General features: G+C 21.8%; 1 protein-coding gene across 1 annotated transcript in view; it reads left to right on the top strand.

Annotated features, from left to right (window-relative positions):
- Positions 1–22,525, top strand: part of LOC112593794 (hypoxia-inducible factor 1-alpha-like) — a 45,810-nt gene that overhangs the window by 10,265 nt on the left and 13,020 nt on the right. The window contains exons 2-7 of the mRNA XM_025338337.1: positions 6,002–6,189; positions 7,602–7,756; positions 7,915–8,088; positions 10,096–10,394; positions 11,826–11,932; positions 12,016–12,163. Of these exons, the coding sequence (XP_025194122.1) occupies positions 6,002–6,189; positions 7,602–7,756; positions 7,915–8,088; positions 10,096–10,394; positions 11,826–11,932; positions 12,016–12,163 (1,071 nt within the window). The remainder of the gene's footprint in view (positions 1–6,001; positions 6,190–7,601; positions 7,757–7,914; positions 8,089–10,095; positions 10,395–11,825; positions 11,933–12,015; positions 12,164–22,525) is intronic.

The raw sequence follows: 22,525 nt of genomic DNA, 5'->3' as shown, positions 1-22,525 counted from the left end.
ATTAAATGTTATCCCACGTTTTAATGAATTAGCATTTAAACTCTACACTGTTAACTGAAAAAGTTTTTTAAATTCAAATATTAGGCGTCATTGACGAATTGAACAGCATTTGGGTTCTAATTTAACAGTTTTTTTTAGTCACATACAGAAAATATTGTGAAAAAAATTTATAAATACCTACGTATAATTCAACAATTCCAAAAACATAATATCATACTGTAAAAAGGCGTTTTTCTCTTAACATTTCTTATGACGTGCTCCGTAATAATTTATTTTGTTCAGATAGTGTAGGAAGAAGTTATACAATTGCTTAAATGCATTACAAAATTACCTAAATCCATTCGTTAATGACCGAGTTGTTCTGTAGTTGACTCGGCAATTCTTGTAGTCAGTTAAAGCATAATTGAGTGACCGACTAAATTAAATAAATTCAGATAGTTTATTGTCGGTAATTAGTGATTATTTTGTTATAATTTTTATTTTAATGGTTTAATACATTTTTTCTGTAGTACAGATAGCATCATTTTTTAATAAAATAATTAAAAAAATGTTATTCTCTAAAAACTAAAGTATATACTATAGCGAAAAGGGATAAAAGGACGCGGACGTTTGGGAATATCATACATTCGTTTTATTTAATACTATTGATATTCACAGTATTACTTTCTCAAATATTTATGTATTTTTTTGTAATGAAACTAAAGATCGTTCCTTCAGTGGAAAAGTAAGTTATATTATTTTATTTAGTTAATTATAGTGGGCATGCGATTTGGACAGGCCCCTTTAAAGAGATAGCATGCAATTTGGACATTCCTATTTATGTTTATTTTTTTGGTATGTAATTCAGATGCATCGCAAAATTTGTATAGGACTAATAAGATTCATTATAAAGGGAGAGTTGATGAGTATAGTAGGTTTAGTTAATAACATATTTTTTTGAGATTTTAGTACTACTGTTTCATGTCCTAATTCAACTCCCAATAACTGATGGGTATATTTTTTATTAGATATTTAAATGACTTTATAACAAAAAATATAAGTTCATACTATGTAAGATGTACCTGTAAATGTAAATCTATGTTACTGTTAAAATTAAAGTATCTTCAAACATGACATATAGTAATTAAAGCAGTCTTATCAATAGGTTTACAAAAATATTTTAAATATATATTTTATTTGACATATTATTTGCTTAAACATTAATTTAAAAATGATTATACTGCATTGGTTTTAATTAAGGATTTTTTTATGAACATTATGTGTTGTTAAATAATGAATAATATAATATTAAGACAGTAGTATGTGTCAATCATTATAAATTTGACCTTTAAATTGGATACTTGCTAGAGTAATTTATTAGATGAAAGTCAATTCAAAATAGTTATAGTATGTACTATATAGTTCCAACTATTTATTTCAAGATAGCCACTTATGAATAAATATGCGTTATGCTATAGTTTAATTGGTGTAAAAATATAGCTATTATTGTAGCAGTATAAATTATAATATAAAAATATGCTATTAAAAATGTATAGATATTTATTTGTTTTGTTTTAAGTTTATGATTAATATTTAGTAATTAGTTATTATTTATTTTAATGTATAAACAAAATTAAATATAGAAGAGCATATATTCATGATTATAGGCATTTTATTTTTGTATGATTTAAAATTAATAATGCGTATATAATTTAAATTAATATATATATATATATATATATATATTTATATATGATTAGGAATTTTCACGATAAGGTTGATATAAACAATTAAAACATATACCTGTGTCAAATTACATTTAAAAGAGGTTTTGATAAATATGCCTATGTAGAACCTAAACGACCTTTGATAATTTGTATACATTATTTTATAATCTGAAAAAATCTCTTGTATTATCTGTTTAAAAATTAGGTTACATCATATAAATTTCTTGATTTTTTTTGAATGATTGGTAAAGTATGAAATATAAAAATGTAATATCGACGTAAATATATGATACTTATTTAATAATTCAGTAAAAGTGTATTATTATCAAGTACATAAAGAATTTTATAAATTTAAATCTGAAAACTAATATATAGGTAATAGGAACTTATTATTACAGATATTGACCGATTGTAGACTCGTTACAGTGTTGCTAATTTAAAAAAGTATTATAAACTATAGTTATTAATTAAATTGTAATTGTATTGTTTTATATATAAATTATTAATTGATAATTCGCTACATGTAAGTAATTAATTTGAATTATTAATACTTAATTATTTTTATAATTTAAAAAAAAAAATTTACCTTAATGGTAATTGATAGAAAGAAAATTATACTAGTTTCTTAATAAAAAGATGTTTAGGTTTAAGGTTAAACGTTGTGTATATATAATATGTCAGTTCTCCAAAAAAATATCATGTATTATAAACTGTGGTATAGTTGTTAAATTATATATGTTTAAAATAGCTATATATACATATACACATATATATATATTATATATATGTATTTGTATGTTATTAACGTAATATTTGTTTCATGTTTTTCTACAGAAATTACTTTAAAAAATATAAATGATTCTTTTCAATATTTTTTTTTTTTTTATATAGTATAAATTAATAGCTATTAGATTATGTATATATGTGACAACTAAGTTATTATTAGTATTTTAATTTAGTGTATACAATATGATAGAAATGGAAAATTATGATGAGTTTACAGGGAAATGTTAGAAGATTTTATTGATTTTGTTGCACAATTTCGTATTTTATTATTATCTTAAAATATTTTGTAAATTGGGAGAAAATAATATTAATTAATTCTAATTTTGAAGAGGTACCTATAAAAATGATTTTTGAATTAATTATCGATGAACATTTTTTTTGAATTGTGATTTCATTTTAAAATCCTTTTGAGTTTGGTCACACAATTAGTGTGACTAAGCAAATATACATGGGCTTTTAAACAAATTATACAATAAATTTAGTTTAATATACATACTTAAGTTATATAGTATATAGCGATTTCATATTTATTTTTCAAAGTCATTTTATAAGTATATTAATACTTTATTTACGTAAGTATTAATTCTGTAAATGATTTATGGAAGTACAGTCATATTAATTATTTTTTTTTTCTATTGTTATGAATTTGTTATATTTTATTATATCATTTACAGTTTACCTGTACGTGTATTTCTCGTTCAATTTTCATTATAAAAAATAATTAAATACCTTTAAAATTGGAAGCTTTATACAATATTGTAATAACAATTTTGGCTATTTTAGGATTATTATATGCTGGGTTTTGTATCATAAATTCTGTTCTTATTAAGTCAATGTCTTATTAGTTATTCATATTTACACGATGTAAAATATTACGTGCGTGAGAGAATGTCTACATATCTCAATGAACATGTACAAATTGAAACAAAACTAATATCAGTCAGTACCATTGCTTGTTAGTTAAAATAAAATAATTTTATATAGGTGCATATTCTTTAAATAATTCTCGGATCTCACTTATTATAAAATGTAGATATTATACATAATAAATTATTTTAGTAAAATATTAAAATATTAAAATTATAATTATAACCTAAATAATTTGAACCAATGTTTGTTGTAATTGAATTTGGAAAGATAATATCAAAATATCTAATATAAACACGTATAAACTTGTAAAAAATCAAAATTACATTAAAAGGTTTTTGATAATCAACATATTGTTTTTATATTATAGTTAATGATATTATGCTTGTTTAATTATTTAGATATAGATTTAAATATACGTTTCATATAGATTGTGATTTTAGATGAATGATTTTTCTGTGTTAAGCTTGTACGTGGACATAATAAAAATATAAATCTTTGATAACGTTTTCTTAATTTATAACGATTATATAATTAATTACCTATCGATTATTTCTAACCAGTTAAATTTTATTGTAGATATTTTATAACTATGAATATATACGTAAAAATAAACGTTATGGTTTAATAACTCCTGAATTTTCTTTTGCGAAAGTAGTTAATACTTTGAAACTTGGTTATGTGTTTGTGACCTATATATTTTTGAAATTATATTGATTTTTTTTTGTTGTAAAAAATATAATTTAATTTAGGTATTTTATTTTATAAGTTTATGAACCTTTGACTCATACCTAGATTTTATTTTAAATTAATATTTATAGTTAAATGTATTTATATTAAAATGTATTGAATATATTAAACTGTTTTATATTATATTATGTTTTAACTATTATCAATAATTAATCAACCGAATAATGTAATGTATTATTTCTTTATAAGTATTTATTGTTTTAATAAAATATACCTTAATTATGTTTTATCTTATAAAAGAAACATTACTCATATTTTTATTGTTAAATTTATTATAGGAACTGTAAATGTTTTATAAAGAAAGTCATTTTAGAACAAGTGTTGTTATTCAAAATTCAAATTTTTAAATAGTAAATTTAGTTTTTGTTTTCTATATACCTATTTGTCATAAGTGTTATTATAATATTTGTTGATTAAAAAGATAGTGCTTAGGCATAAGGTACGTAGATACGTGTTATTATTTATAATTCATATAATACTTTATAGCATATCAACCTGTTGATGAGTTAACTAAAGTAAACTGTAGACAAACTAAAAAAATTATCTTGTACTCTATAAATATATAAAAGGTTGTGTTAAGTAAAATTTATCATTTTTGTCAGTTATAAACATCGAGTGAATGCAAATACTAGTGATATATCTAAGACCTAAGTTAACTTTAATTTATGTTAATGTATCTATTTTTTTAGTATTTTGTGAGTTATCTATCCATATAAATCCAATGTAAATATTATAATACTGCTGGAAGTTACATTGAATAAGTATGAAGTCTGTTTAAAAGTTATAAATAAGTGAAAAATAAATTTAATATTATTATTACGTGTCAATTCTGTAGTTGATGTAAAATTAACATACATACAATTAGCAGGTTGTATACATCTGTTTTTAAACATCTACAATTACAATTGCAATATACTTTAGTAGATATTTCTTTCGATTTGCTTTCAACGTAACAACCTTCAATAGATCCCAATGCGTCATTCGTTTTTCGAGGTGTAGGTAGGTAGGTTGAGTATAGGTCATTATCATTCTACTGTTTTTTTTTTTTTTTTTTTTTAGTTATTGTTTTGAATAGATTATTAAACAATATTTTTGCTATGTTTATATGATAAAATAGTACATAATTAGTTAAATAATAATCAAATATAATAATCATTGTAGTGTTTACACAAATTACACATGATACTTTAAGTTGTGATTTGTGATAAAATGTTTTGATGGTAAGTATTTATATTATTTTCTATTAAAAATAAAAAGTAGGTACCTAGGTACTCGTTGAATATATCTTTAAAAAGTCACTCTCTTTAATATAATCTAAATGTATATCGCCATTAAATAGATCACTAAATGGGTGTGTTAAATTTGATTTCAATGATGTAAATGATAAACAAAAAAACGATCCTGAGTAAAACCATAGCCTATATTTCAAAAAATATTTTTTATTATATTTATATTCTTATCATCAGTATTTTTATTCCGTGATGTTATTTATAATTTATTTTTATATCATAGTAACCACTAATTATTGATATTATTTTCACTACAAATTTAACCAACTTTATACCAGAAATTACTCAAAATATTTTTTTTCGGCAAAAAAAAAAAAATCTAAAATCTAAAATGGTTTAAAAAATAGACATTGTCTATATATAGAAATATAAAAATATTACTTTTATTCAATCAAATTTCTGACATTAATATAATGTTTTATATAATATAATAAACGTGACACTTTCATTTCAGCATTTATATTTACATACTTAAATGTATACTCATGTGATATTAAAAAAAATTATAATTTGTTTTGATAATCTGACATTTTTCCTCAGTTTAATCATTAAACTGATATCTTATATAAATACCTTACTCAATATAATGTGTGTGTTTTCCAGAAATTCTGAGAGACGAAAAGAAAAATCAAGAGATGCGGCTCGATCTAGACGTAGTAAAGAGACCGAGATATTTACAGATCTCGGGTCAGCATTACCTTTACCAGCATCCGTTATTAGTCAGTTAGATAAAGCAACTATTATGCGATTGACTATTGCATCTTTCAAAATTATGGATGCTTTATCATCAAGTAATTATAATTTAAAATTATATTATGTAATTGTAATAATCATGAGTAAAGGAAAGTTATTATTACAGTAATACTAAGGTATTTAAATAAAATATTGTGTGGTTAACAAAAATAATTTTAAATCATTTTTTTACTAAAATCAAATTTTATAATTTATATTGCATAGCCATAAAGGTTTAGTTACATTTTAGTTTTATTTTAATTAAAACTTAATTGCACACAAACCGAATAAAGCTCATTAAATAGGTGTACCTATGCATTTCGCCCAAAAATTATGCAACATTACTGAAAAACAGTTCATAAAAATTAATTATTTTGTTTCATTATATTTGAATATATAAGACTTATGCATTTATCATTTTTATTTAATTCAATATTTGTATAGTAGGCTAGAGGTTAAGTACTTAATATTAATACTAAATAATTATGAATTAATGTATTAAAACTTATATCTTTTATAATTTGCATTTCTAACTTAAAAACTAAACATTTAACAATCAATATTTAAAAATCCACGTTTTTTTATCTCGAAAAAATACAACTTGAAATATTTCTATTCTAGAAATACTAAAACTTATAGGTAATATTAATTTTAATTTAAAGTCTAGATTTTCATACATGTACCTATTCGACTAGTTATTCTTCTAAGTTGAAGGTTATTTATTATTTGAACACACGTTTTTAATTTTAATATATTATGTAGGTATTATTTTGATTCTTACTTTAATTTGATAAGATTAAACGTTTTATTTTATTATTTTTTTTATATAAAAAATAGCAATGTTATAATATTGTATTTATATTTATTATTAATTAATATATAATACTTTTAAATCATTACTCATAACAAATTATTGATTATTATATTGTTTCTGGATATTACAACTATACAGTAGGTACTGTGTATACATATATGGCGTATTAGGTTTATCATGTATATTATGTATTATTATTTTATTTTCTTAATGTATTTCTTATCTAATAATAGATTCAATACGTTTTTCGTATTTGTTTATATTAATATCAACCTTAATATGTAACTGTTTAAATAAAAGAAAACGTAACTAGAATAATTTGCTTAGGTATAATTATATTAATTATTCCTTTAAAATAAATCGTATTTTTTTTACTGTAGTATCAAATTAATATTTAACAACTTAAAAGTTTGAATGATTTACAGTTATTTCCTTAAGAAAACAACAGTCCAAAAATTTCGCTTTATTATGAAATATTTTAATGCATGGGGTCAGAGAGAAATCCTGTTAGCCTTGGAAGGTGAAACATACCTATAGGCTTTAGCTGTTTATTAATCAGTTAAATTATTCTATTTTTCTAAAAATCTATTGTTATAATTTTTCATTCTAGCTATGTATTTATGAGAACAAATTTGTATATTGAGAATATTTTTTTAGCAAACATTGATGTAAAACCCGATGAAAAAAATTGTCCTCCAAACATAAGTGGAATATGCAACAAAGCATTGGATGGCATTGTATTAATTATCACGGCTGATGGAGATATAATATTTATATCAGAAAATATTTCCAGCTATTTAGGCTTATCACAGGTACTTTTTACTATATTTTACAACGATCGTGTAAACTTTAAAATGTGTGAACTACGAATGTAGGACATAACTGGGCTTATTGGCATCATTACGTGTACAATGTTTATTCTACATAATTTGTATTAAACTTCAAATTTACATAAGATTTTTTATTTTAGATTGATTTAATCGGACAGTCAATTTATGAGTTCGCTCATCTTTGCGACCAAGCTGAATTGAAAGAAATTTTAACCAACAAAGACATAGGTGAACAAAAGTCATTTTTTGTTCGAATGAAATGTACTCTTACCAATAAAGGGCGCAATGTAAATTTGAAATCAGCATCATATAAGGCATGTATTTTAATATTATGTTGAATTATGTGGTGACTAGTCTATAAAGGCAAATATATTATATTGGTATTTATATTCTTAAATAGATGACGTTATGAAATAAATAGCATGTTTTTAAATAATAAAATTATACTAAACAATGTTAGACGAATGTCTATATTATAAATTTACAACCCGTTATTTTAACATATTAAAACGTTTCTTAGAAATCTTCAATGCTTGAGTGACATGCATAATGTATACCTAATTACTGAGTATAATAATTAATAACTAGTTAATGTCGACGAGTGAATTTCACACAGATTGGGATCATCCACTTTTATTTCTCAACACAACTATAAATACTTAACGATTGATTATATTATCCAAATTCAATTTCTTAGAATTAAACGTAACTGTATTTTTGTAACCTATAATTTAATATTTTGATATGACGTAGAACGTGGAGTACCTAATTCTTAACTTTAAAAAAAAATCACGTATCACTTAACAAAATTTAATTTTAGTACATTAAATAGACCATGATTATACATCATATTGTATCTTAAAATTAACTATTTATCATAAATATGTACATTTCTTATTTTTATAATGTACCTATATAAATGTTCAGGAAAAAAAGATATAGATGATTCAAAAAATATTTTTTCATTTATTGTATAAATAAATTTTTTTTAGTTTAAAATGATTATTCTATCACATTTATGACAAATATTTGTTATTTTATTTTGTTAATTATGTATTATAAGACAATTTGCTATGTGGCCTCGACTTATTTAATTCAGCAGTATTCTAGGTAGTATTCTTTATCTTATGTTTTTGTTATTAATTGTGTTATTTTAATGCTATTATAATATTTTACTACCTCTGGACTTAATTAATATAATATGATATACATTTCGGCACACTTATTAATACTATGTAACTTTTTTAATGAATGCAATTGTACAATTCTTTGTTTAAAAAAAAATTACCAGATATTTCATTAAATTATTTTTCTTTTTTAATGGTTATTAATTATAATAATATATTATACTAAATAATGCATATTATGAAGTAAATACAATTCAAATTGAAATTCCACTAAAAAAAAAAAAAAAAATGTGAATCGCTTTGAATTTATTGTACATAAAAAATTTAAAAAAATGAATACAATTGAAATTTTTATTAGAATGATGGTATAATATGTTATAATTATAGCATAAAGAAAAAGGACAAACATTATTTAATTTAAATTTTTATTATTGTTAATATTTTTAAAATGTGTGTCATTTAAAAATAAAAAAAGTATTAACTTATGATTTTTACGTGCATAAAGTTAATCAAGTTTAGTTTTTTAATAAAGAATATCTATGTGATCTATCAAACTAATTACTATTAAAGTATAGTAGAATACATTTTCAATTACGGTATTAATTTTTAAATTTGGTTAAAAGTCCATTCAAAATTCCTCTTACATATAATATATATAAAAATTATTGGTTTTTACATATTCAGATTTGTTTTAAATGAGTATATATACTAATGTGGACAACATTTTTCTTCTAGATTAATTGATGCTTAAGTTTGAATTGTTAAAATTGTATTAAATAAATGTTTTACATGCTATACATTTAATGGTGATAAACATTCTGAGTGAAATTATTTTAAAGATCCAAATTTATTTGTATTACTAAAAATAAAAGTATGGTAATTTTTGTCCTTATTTTTTTTAACAATTGTGTTTTTAATCTTAAATAATATTTTATTATAATTTATGTATAATATACTATCTAAGTATAGGTAGTCTAGATTTAAAATACTGTACTTGATTTTAATTTTATTATTAATTTAAAAATCTGTAAATTGTTAAGTAGTTTATTTTTTGAACACAAATTGTCTCTCTTGTATTAAACATATTACATTATATAATATTTTAAGTGTCTACTTTACCTAGAAAGTTATAATTACATTTCATAAATATAATGTATAAGTTTAAAAATAATAAAAGATTTTTATACATTTTAGGTGCTGCATTTTACAGGACATTCAGTTATCAACACTTGTGCCAAAATAAAATCATCAATTTTATCAGGCGGAGAATCAGATTCAGACTATGAATCTGATAAAAAAACAGATTCTGATAGTAAATCTAATAATAGTGATTTAAAGTTTGAAAAAACTGATGATTCTCCATCTCATATATTTGTGGCAATTGCTGAACCAATACCACATCCAGCAAATATTGAGATACCACTATATAAACAGAGCAAGATATTTTTTAGCAAACATTCATTGGATATGAAATATATAATTGCTGATGATGTGTGAGTTAAAAAAATATATTGCTCAAATGATGTAATTAATATTTTAAATTGTAGTCATAAAATATATTTTTAAGATTGTAAATAATAGGATTTTTCAATACTAAATTTAAGGAATAATAAATGTTAGATATTACTTATTAGTTATTAGTTATTAAACATGTCAAAAACCAATATTACTGTAATATGTTTAATTATTCTAGTTATAATGTATTTAAAAACACCAAATTTAATTATATTATAGTTTTTGATATTTGTAAATATAAATGCTCAAAAAAATTGTTGGTTTTATAAATAATAACTTTTTTTAAACTATAGTCTATAAATCATAATTTTTTTTGCATTGAAAGAAAAAATATAATATAATTAGGCAATCTAGGTTGTTTTTTTAAAACAGAATATTAATTCATAAAATGATTTTAAAATTTTATTTTTTACATACTAGATATATTAATTGATTTTCTTTTTTCCTTTTTTTATATGTTCTGAATTATTAATTACTTAAATCCTTAAATTTTAATTAAATATCTATTATTTAAGCCTAAAGATAATTGTAGTAGTTTTAAAATGTAAATTATTTTTGTTATTTTTTCCCTCAATAAATAAAGATTATTTATAATAAAATCATTAATTAATTACCTATAAAATTTTAAAATATATTTTTAAACCTAAACATGAAATAGAAATACATTAACTACCAATACTATTAAGGCTTTTAATAAAAATAACTGTACTATCAATAGTTTGTACAATTTATAATTGAAATGTATATGACAAATATAAATTAGGGTTATATTATAGTCAACTTTTTACTACTTTTTCCAAAAAATTTACTATATTTTTATTTTTAGAATTTAAAATTAAAATATCAATCTTCTTACCTGAAATAATTATATGTTTTTCTATTTTGATCATTAATTTAATTTTATATTGTTTGCATTGTATCTAATAGATTTTATGATATACTAAAATTAAAATCATTTAAAATTTATTATTCATATTAAGAGTTATCACGATAATATTACTTCATATTTTTATCTACGGCTAACTTAATTTGTTATTGTTCAATTATTTAAAATAGAAAATATGTATATTGTTTATTGGACTAAAATGGTAATAGTTATTTAATATTTTGAATAATATTAATTTTTATTTCATTATTTCATAACTTTTAATTTTATTGTTAATTTCAAAAATAAGAGTTTTTGTAGAGAAGTTTATTACTTCTTGTTATAGACAAAAAATAAATAATTAAATAAGTAAAACTAAATAAATTAATTTAATATTTTCATTATTTTAATTTAGTTTTTTTACAACATTTAATAAAATATATCACAATATTAGGTATGGGTATGCTCTATAGATATACTTTTGAATAATTCTGTTTAATAGTGTATAATTAAGAATAATTATAAAAACTATTTTGTGTTTTAGTATAACAAACTATGTGGGTTATGAACCAGATTCATTAGTTGCAAAGTCTGTATTTGATTATTACCATGCTCAAGATTGTAGTTCAGTGGAAAAAAGTTTTAAAATATGTGAGTATTTTGCTTTCATATTAATTATTTATTTATTGAAAGCTTTGAATTATTTAATTAATAAACCAATACTATTTTTTCAGTATTCGAGAAAGGACAGGTAGAGACAAATAGGTATCGATTTTTGTCGAAAGGAGGTGGTTATGTTTGGATAGTTACACAAGCAACCATACTAAATGATCACAAGGGTCTAAAACCTGAGAGCATTATGTGTATTAATTACGTAATCAGGTAAGATATTTTATGTTCATTGCTCGTTAATAATAGTGGATTGATAAAGCTCTGCTATTATGCTGTTATATACCTGGTTTGTTGAATATATCAGCTGAGAACCTGCTGAAAATTTGACAATATTATTTATTAGTTAATAGTTATTACTTATTACTATTAAATATTAGTATTAGAATATTGAGTGGTACACTTCCCAGACTGTTCTTGCTTATAGTTTGTTTTTAGTTTCTAGTATATTAGTATCCAATATAGTATATGTATAAATCAGCTAAAAAAAGTATACTTAATAGTTTTATAAGTATTATTGTATCATAAATGTTTTGAGAAAATAAAATAGCGCAAACATAAAAGAAACATTCCATAAAAATGGGTTTTAATTTCAAAAGATAATTTATGTTGATGACTATAAAATTTGTAATAGTATTTAATAAATACTAAATTATATCATAGAGTATATTAAAATATTATCTTAAATTATAACAAAAATTATTTTTTAAAAATATATATAGATATAGGTATAGTATGTACAAAATCTACATTATTTTATGACATTAAATAGAAAAAAAACATAATACTAAAATAAATATTAATTTTGAATAATTCTTTATTAAATTGTGTCTTGAATATGTGAATGAAAATATATATGTCCTCATAATTTTTAATCATAAAATTACATAGTTATATCTTTTTTTATTCTATATTTATAAATAATAAACATTTACTTAGATATTTACTAGTTTGATAGTGTAATACGAATTTTATAATATTTTTAAATATAGTATAATAAATTATTTTTTTATTATGATTATGATTATTTTTTGTATAATAGTTTTTGTTATTCTTGATATGAATAATAAGAGGAAATAATTTTAAATTTTAATATGTAATTAATATGTTATGTATTTTAAGAGCAAACTATTCTATAGGTCAGTGGTTCTTAATCAGGGTGACATGGGCTTAGCATAAGGGTAATATAAAATATCCTTTGGAAAAGGAAAAAAAACATGAGAGTTATTAATTTTTTGGAATAAAATAAAATTATTGACATCTGTGTTACATAATTGTCCCCAACATTGGAATAACAATTACAGAAATAATTGTCTACATTAAACTGCATATTGTAAAGTTCATATCTTTTTATTATTTCTAGTTATTCTTTGGCCTAAAATTTCAATGTTCATCCTACACTACAACTAAAATAAAAATGTGTCATTATATTTCTACATACTGTATTTTTTAAAAGCACTGTTATTTTAATTTTAAAGTGTACTATTTAAATTGTTTAATATTTTGATGTTTTGGTGATACAATTTTGAATTCTCACGGATAAGGGTAACATGAATCTAAAAATGTTGAGAACCACTGTTGTAGGTTAATGTATTTATGAAATATTAATTACCTACAATTAATTATGAATTTCATATTATATTTGGATAACATTATTTTGTCTATTAACATAAATACAATTGTAAATACATAATCACTATATAGTGTAATAGAACATTTTTTAATTAGTTTATAATAGTAATAATTGAAATAAAAATATTTAAAATAGATTTATGCATCATACCTAATTAATTTAATATTTTTTTAATGATAAGATTATTTTTTACAATAGTATACATTCAAATTTATAACACATATTTAAATTTATAATCATAGTGTAACAATTTTAAATTAAAAGTATAAAGTTGAAATATGTTTACAAGTCATAATATTTATACGAGAAATCTTGTTACTATTTCACGGCGTTTAATATAGGCAATTCAAGCATAACATAATTTTAGACCATTATAGTAGATATAATATGAGTATATTATTTGAGTATAGTACTATGTACCCCATAATAGTATTTGACCTGTACATATGAAGAGCTTATTTTTTACTTAAAAATTCAAGTGCAATTCAATGAAATATTAAAAATTTCCTTATTCTTACCCGACCATACCGCATGCTTGTAATAATTATTCACGTATATTATGCGGGAAAAAAAGAATCGTGATTCATGCGTGTACATTTGCCTAATTAACGACTCGTTTGTCAGAAATAAGCATAACTAAATTGTTTTTATTCATATTTAAAATACCCGTGAGATTAAAAACATAAAAACAAAGACAGAGCTTGTTTGGTACACATTACACATATATAATGTATGTAGGATTTCATTAATTTACGTGTCTATTAAATGTTTTACAGGTGTTCGGGAAAATGTTTTCTTCTAACTTCACGCACATATTATTAGATCCTCTAAATAGTTTTTTATTTGTTTATTTTATATTTGAATCATCAGTGACCATTGTTATATGATTGTTCTAGCTATGGCTTCTCATTTAAATATTATGTGTATTTGTAATTTCCTTTTTTAAATTGATTCGATTTATTTACTGTATTGCACTAACTTAACAGATTTTATTTGTTAGTCAAACACTCAAATCACTTGTTTTAAAGACCATAAATTCTTGATTTTTTAAATTAACCACAATATTATTATATTTGCATGTAACGTTTGAGTTGACAAGTGTCGAATTATATAAGAAATATTGGCCTTCGTGCTGACCTTGCTATATAAACGATTGTCACAGACTACACGAACAAACCAAAATGCATTGGTTATTTTAATGTGTTAAAACGAGTTCTATTAATCAAAAATATCCTACATCAAATGTCGATGTTGAAATAAGTGTATGTAATCAAGGTTTTAGTTTTAAAGTAAAAATCTTAAAGCGTTTTGTGACAATGGCGATTAGGAATTTTTGAGAATTAAAATGATAATTCTTCTTCATTAAATTTGCACAATTCTTAGAGGTATAATATAATATTAATATTTAATAGTAATAATTATATTATCTAAGTAATATAATATGAGTATAGTATTGTAGGTAATATATTTTTAATATTATCATAAATAAACATTTTTACCTATAACTTTTATGTATCTTCCAAGTATCTAACTAAAAAATAAAAAAAATGAATAATTTTTGTTACCAGTAAATTTACTAAAAATTTGCTCGGAAATTTGAATGTGGTAAAATGTGTATATTATGTAAAATTTTAATAAAATCAATCATTTAGTGACCTTATAGTGATTGGTTATAAATAAACTCTATTGCAATATTTAAAATTGCTGTTTTTTTTTTTTTATTTAGTTAAATAACTTTCAAAGATTAAAAGAAAACAAATAATGAGATAACTATTATAATTCAGTAACTACATTTTTTAATTCTTATAACTGTAATGCGTTATTGATTATTATTCGATTGGATAATATATATAGGTATATACTATATATATACACTATACAGTTATAGCGAAATATTTAACAACTTTTACTAATATATGTTAGTGATCATTTTTAAATATTTTGTTTTATTTTTATTCAAACAACATGTATCACGTTTTACTACGATATGATATACATTATCTTTGTATATTAAATCATTTTAAACATACGTTTTATTTTGATAGATGTTAATTTTTTTTTTTACAAGTGATTTAGTTATATTGACATAAAATTAATTTCATAAAGTATAATTTAAGTTTAATTATCTGATAACTATAAATTATTATAATAATAGCAAGTTAAAACAAGTTAAGTGGAGTAAATAGATTAAAATAATTAAGAGATAAGTACCACGGTACAACCAATATAAATAATACAAATTCTTACAATAAATTATTTTCTCTGAGTATTAAGTGTATTGAACTTCGAAAAGTAGTTTTTATCTTAAGAAATTATTCGCATGCTTTTGTTTAATAGTATATTTTTATTGGCCAATATAATTATGGTTTTATATTTATAATTTTTAATATGTGTTGATGTATTTAGGTATGAATATAAAACGCAAATTTTAATCACTTAATATAGTGTTGTGTTTTTACAATTTATAAATTAACAAAATACAATCATTAATGATTTTTCATTTAAAGATTTTTGAGTCTATTCATATTTTCATAAAATTCGGAAAAACACTGTATGGTATTTCAACTGACACATGCAGTAACATGGCTCAATAAATTTAAATGTGTTTATATTTAATATATTTAACATAATACAAATGACGTAGTTTATAAATTATTCTAATCTTTCTGCAGATTGGCTATTTTTGTTATTAGTACTCATTCAATTATGATATTAGATTTTTATTTTTGCATGGAGTTTTTGTAAAATATAGTATAATGTTGCAGTATTGCATTTAAAAATACTATGTACGTAAATATTTTTATTGTTCGTTTTTTTATGAAATCTATTAGTTTTTTTTTATTTGTGCCATGTAGCTGCTATGAGTCTACTACCCTCGATTTATACAATGAATAATGTAAAAAAAAGATTCATACTATGATTTTTTATTCAAATTATATTCATCTGATTTATCACGTTGTTCACATCTTCATATGCTGCAGATTGTAGACAAATGTTGAAATATCATAAGAACCTATATAATGTATTATGAAGTTTCATGCAGTTACTATTTTTTTTCTTAATAAATTATGGAATAAAGTGTAAGTTTACTCATACGAATCATAAATAACAATAAAACAATAAGTGTGCATTTATTTAAAGGAAACGCAACGAATTTCCTACGTATTTATTACACAAAATGGATGTATTCTGTTAAAAGTAAATAATAATATTACATCAAAAATGCTCACAGTCTACTAACACACCGAGTTCCCGCGTATAGTTTCTATTAGTGTATCTATATAGTTTAATATAATTTATGAGTTTGAAATGAATTGTAAAATGTATATATTGCCTAATCGAATTCGATATTTTATGATCGAATTTACATAAACAAGACGTATCGTTACATCTAAGTAAAACACGTGATTATTTATTATTGGCTGCTATCTTTATTATATATTATATGACATAATATTGTCGTACGAAAATAATATTAGAATATTTTATTTATTTAATGTTAATAAGACAACATAATATTAGAAAAACGACACATTTATAAGTATTATGGCTTAGGTGAATTAAATATTATAAATTAATGTTTAAAAGAAAACTAACAATAGTATTTTGTGACCATGGCAACGGAAATTAATAATATTCATTTTATATACGTAATACAGAAACTTTAAATAATAAATAATACACATGTTAAACTTAAACAATTTAATATGATTTATTCAGAAACATTTTGACGCTGTAAATTTGACATAATTTTTAAGACTTCACATTTTATACAACAATTTCTTTCATTTATAGGCGTTGTGTAGTTTACATTAGAATTATTAAAAGTTGTTATTACTTATTAGTAAATTATGAATTTTATAAAAGTTATTTTTTTATAATAATTTATTTCTAAAATAGTAAGTGTAGTAATATTTAATTTTTCGATAACTAAAATATTAGTTTGGTGTATCAATATTTTCAAATAAAATGTTAACGTACCACTTAAAATATAATAACATTATAACAATATTCACCAACAGAATTCATTTTTAATCTATAATACAATAAATAATAATCGTTGAATAATATATTATAATATTATATCTATACTAGTATTTATAGAAGATTCAAATCATTTTTTCCATAAACAATTTTAGTTATAAGTCATATCACAAAATTTTTTAGATTACCTGTGTTATTTTTCATAATTGTAATTATTATTATTTGTTAATACGTTTAACACACATATGAAAGTTGCAGCATAGCTGTTCGAAAATAAATTTCTTCATATAGTGGTACGCTTTTGAATACGGTTGATCACTGGACAAGTCCATAATATACGACTATGTTTTTGTAATATCGGTGTACAAATAAGGTATATAAAACATTAATTACTTGTAACTAATGTTAACTTGTATATTACTCATAGCAACTAATTTATTTTAAGTAATTAATAAGTTTATAATAAATGTTAATAATGATTTACATTTATCATATTTTTATAACAGTTGTTAATTTTGTAATGATTCAGTTGATGATAAATTGTAATTTCGATTTTATCAACATAATTTTAGATTTTTAGAAATAAAATTGTTGAGCAAATATACAAATGTATATTCATTGCACGTATCTCTTTATGTTTAGATGCATTGATATCATTTTGAAATGTATATATTCATTATACGGTATGATAGTTTAATTTTTATAAAACAAATTTGGCTAGAAAACTAGAATACTTGTGTCTACGATGGGCGTCTTCTGTGAATTCCATCAATATTCAATTTGTATACATTTTTTTTTTAGTTTTCTTTAAACAATTAATATTATAAACTTAATATTGGAAAATATGAATATAATGACCATAATAATAGAATCAAGTCATTTATAAAATTAAACAAAAATTATATAAATATATAATCAAATGCTAGTATAGTGAAATTCGTAAATTTCCTCGTTCTGATTAATTATAAAATTACAACTTGAAATTGATAGTTAAAAAAAAAACTTTCTCTCTTTTTTAATGATCTAACACAATATTCAGAATTGATTTGTGTTATCATTTAATTCTAATTTATTCTCGTTTATTTTTATCATTTAGTTTATTAATACATATGTAATGTTTCTAATAATTTTAGAGTTATCTCCACGAAGAACTTATAGATGTTTATTAATTGTTATAAATGAATTTACTTTATCAATCGATTTTTTAATAAATTATTTAGCTTAGTTTTGTATTAACCTAATTTTCTTTAAGTCTCAATCTTATATATGTATAAATAGTTGTTACATAAATGTGTTTCATACATTTTGAATTTTCCTCCTTACCCTTAACAGTTTATGTATAATATATAAATCAGTATTTTTTTCAAACTACACTGGGGTTTAAATTAAGATCTAAAAAAATAAACTGTTGTCGTTATCATTTGATATTACCCACATATTTATTGTTTATTTTTGAATTTTTCTAAAATTATATAATATTTATGTTTCTGTTTTACTTCAGTGACAAGAAACAAATACAATTGTTGATTTTTCTATGTTTTAATATGCATGGTTTTAAAAGTATAAAAGTATTGTTTTAAATTATTGCTTTATTTTTAAAATTTTAAAATCAAATTTATAAGTTGTGTTTTTTATAAGATTTTGCCTATAGGCATTAGTGCTTATAGTATTCATTACAATTAGAATATTTAGAATAGCTATGATACACATAACGTGTGTACACAATTGGATGATACATTTTTTTAAAGTTATTTTTTGTCATTGTCTTTGTCATTTTTGTTTTTCATTATTTTTCCATTTATGATTTTAAAAGGGTGCATTAGTAAAAAAAAAATTTCCTGTTTTACGCTTGTAAAATAAAGTAAAAATCTTTTTATATATCTTTCATTGTTATTATATTGTTTAAGTTAAGGTGTATTATTACTTATTATAACAATCGTAATGTATTACATGTTATCTGTGTTTTATCGGAAACTTTTTTTAATATTTTAATTTTTGACCAAGTTATTGGCATTTATTTTTTAAAGTTTTTGATTATTTAAATTTATTATTAATACTTTTTTTAAATGTTTGTTTAGCTTTTGAAAAACACATATCATGTCATTCTTTATAATATTGTTACTATAAGTTAAAATACTTAAATTTCAGTGATGTAATCACAATGAGTGAAATAGAATAAGAAGTTGTAACTACTCGTATAGTAGGTACTCAATTAGAAAAAAATTATACTGTTATGTTTTCATAATATAATTTTTATATTATCCACTGTAAAATTACGTAAATTTAAAATAGTGTTTTAACTTTTTAATATCGTTTTACATCTTGTAGTTTGTACGATATATAATCATTGCAAAATGATATACATTTGAACTTTCAATTGACCCCTTGAGTTTAGACAGTTTGATGTGGTCATTATTGATTTTAAAAACTCAATGTATTTTTATGATATCTTAAAATATTATTGCTATAGTACGGTTATTAATGAGCATGATGATGTATACGCTTATTTACCGGTTTACTGCAATCAAGTTCAGACTTGTTTCTCTTACAGTTTTGTTGTTTTACCTCCATGAACATGAATTGTGAATAAATATTTAGCACATAAATTAATTATGTTTTAATGAACATCATAGTTTGACGGGTCAACTAAAAACTTTAACCCATACATTCATAATATATGATACAGTTATGATGCACCTATCACTGGAGATAACATTCGAAGGTTTGAAATCTTTCATAATTTTATTGTGTTAAAGGCTAACTAGGTGATTTTCTTAAGATAAGATAATAATGTAACTGTATTGTAGTATTGAATAGATATTTTGTGAGATTCGATCGGCTTTTTTATTGTATAAAAAATGTACATCATATTTATTATTTTTTTATCATTTGTTCCATATGCGCGTTTTATTAAATAGTATACAGGTATAATGTAGGTAATAATACATAAAGGTATTTATAATATTAGGTTGCGTTAACTACCGTGATATACGTACAACAATAATATAATTTTTTACGGACAAATTAAATCCAAATCATAATAGAGATGTTAAACGTTATTTACTCGACCCACGTTATGCGTTGTGTACTATAAATTATATATTCTATATGTTTGTGTAAAGTAGTTAGCTAGTTAGGTAGATGATATATAAGTACCATGTGTATGTGTATATTTGCCGATTTATCTAGATTTTCCGACCGAATACGACTGACGGTGCACTTAAAACTTAATAAAATAATACACTTATACACCGCACCGCGATAATAATGGTCGTTTTAGAGATAATAACGTTGTACCGAAAACATTTCCGAATCTATGCACCTATTATACCTATCGATGAGTAATAAAAAGTTGATTTACTGCGAGATTTATCGCTGTAGAAAATATAACAACTCGCAAGCCGTAAATTAATGTTCTAGCGTTTTATTTCACGAGTGTGACTTGTTCGCATAGTGCATAATTTACGAGTATAGTCTACGGTATAGTGACGTCGCGGTCGATGTATAACTCTATTTCTGAACGGTTCTAAAATTAGCAGCCCACTTTGTAAAAATTTTCTCCAACAATCAAAACAAGGCCACACGCTCGCCTTGAGTAACTTTTCTTACTATATACCACTATTCTTAAGAATTTTTTTCGTTTTTTTTACCTATATAGATGGCGTTGTTTATTTTTCTTACAGTATCGTTGTTTTAATACTTCCCGTCCACATTGTACCGGCAGGCAAGCTTCATTTTCATAGGACAAACCGAAAAAAATTGTATATCTATTTATTTTCAAACATCTACCCTTTATATAGGATTATGATTGTATAAACAAATATTGTGCTATTGTTGTATTGTCGTATACTCCTAATAGTAATTAAAAAAGTACCTAATAGGTAGATACTTACACTAAAAACATCTTTCAGACGAACTATGGACATACATAAACTCTATTATTTTTAAGTCTGTATCTCAACGTATAATATATAAACTATACATCTTGTCTGTTGGCAATTCTGTTGAGCTCGAATTATTATGTTTACGATCGAACAATAAAATTCAATTGTGAACACTTTATGTTGTAGTTAAATTTTATATCATTTGGTCCTAATAAAATTCATAATTGTAGAAAGAAAATTAATAAAATTATTTTAACCCTGCATGTTAAAATGTAGGATACAATATTATATACAACATTTTTAATTTTGTTGTTAAGTTGTTATGTTTATGTTAAGGTGGTAGGTACACATTGTTTGAGTATTGTTTTATATTTAAGTATGATTGACATTTAATTGTGTGCCAACTGTGACGTTATAATTGTTTATGATGTTATACATTTTTTAGTTCATAAAAATCAATTTAATAGATTACAAAAGTAACAAAAAATAGTAAAAGTCGTGTGGTACCTATCTATAAGATTTACAGAAGTTAGATGTATCATAAGGTTATTTACATATTGTATGTTATTTTATTGATTGTTTGTTTTATTTATTAAATTTAATGGTTAAATATTTTCATTCATAAAACTATGATTCAAACTGAATTAAGAAAAATATTAATTTTTCAATTTTAGTAATTTTATTATTAAATAAAAACTAGGTGATATTTAATTTAATTTAATTCTAATATAATTATTTTATATTTAATTTGTTTTATAACAGTAGACAAAAAATAACTTATTTAAAATTGAATATACAATTATATTTTAAATAAGACATCAAATTATATTTTAAATAAGACATCAAATTATATTTATAATTAATGCCTAAAGCTTAAACATAAAATTATGATAAATTTTATTTGCAAATACTTCTGCATGTACAGTATTTTTTTCAGCTCACATTAATAAATAATAATTGTGTAATATGCATATTCTATTTAGAATAAAGTAGCACACTTAAAATAATTAAGTTAGCCTTAACAAAATGTATATAATCGTATGCACCAATGTGTATAAAAACAAACTAAAGAAC

This window comes from Melanaphis sacchari, unplaced genomic scaffold (genome assembly GCF_002803265.2).
Source record: "Melanaphis sacchari strain LSU unplaced genomic scaffold, SCAv2.0 Contig20_pilon_pilon, whole genome shotgun sequence".
NCBI classification, from domain to species: Eukaryota; Metazoa; Arthropoda; class Insecta; order Hemiptera; family Aphididae; genus Melanaphis; species Melanaphis sacchari.
This window is presented reverse-complemented; position numbering and strand designations above follow the sequence as displayed.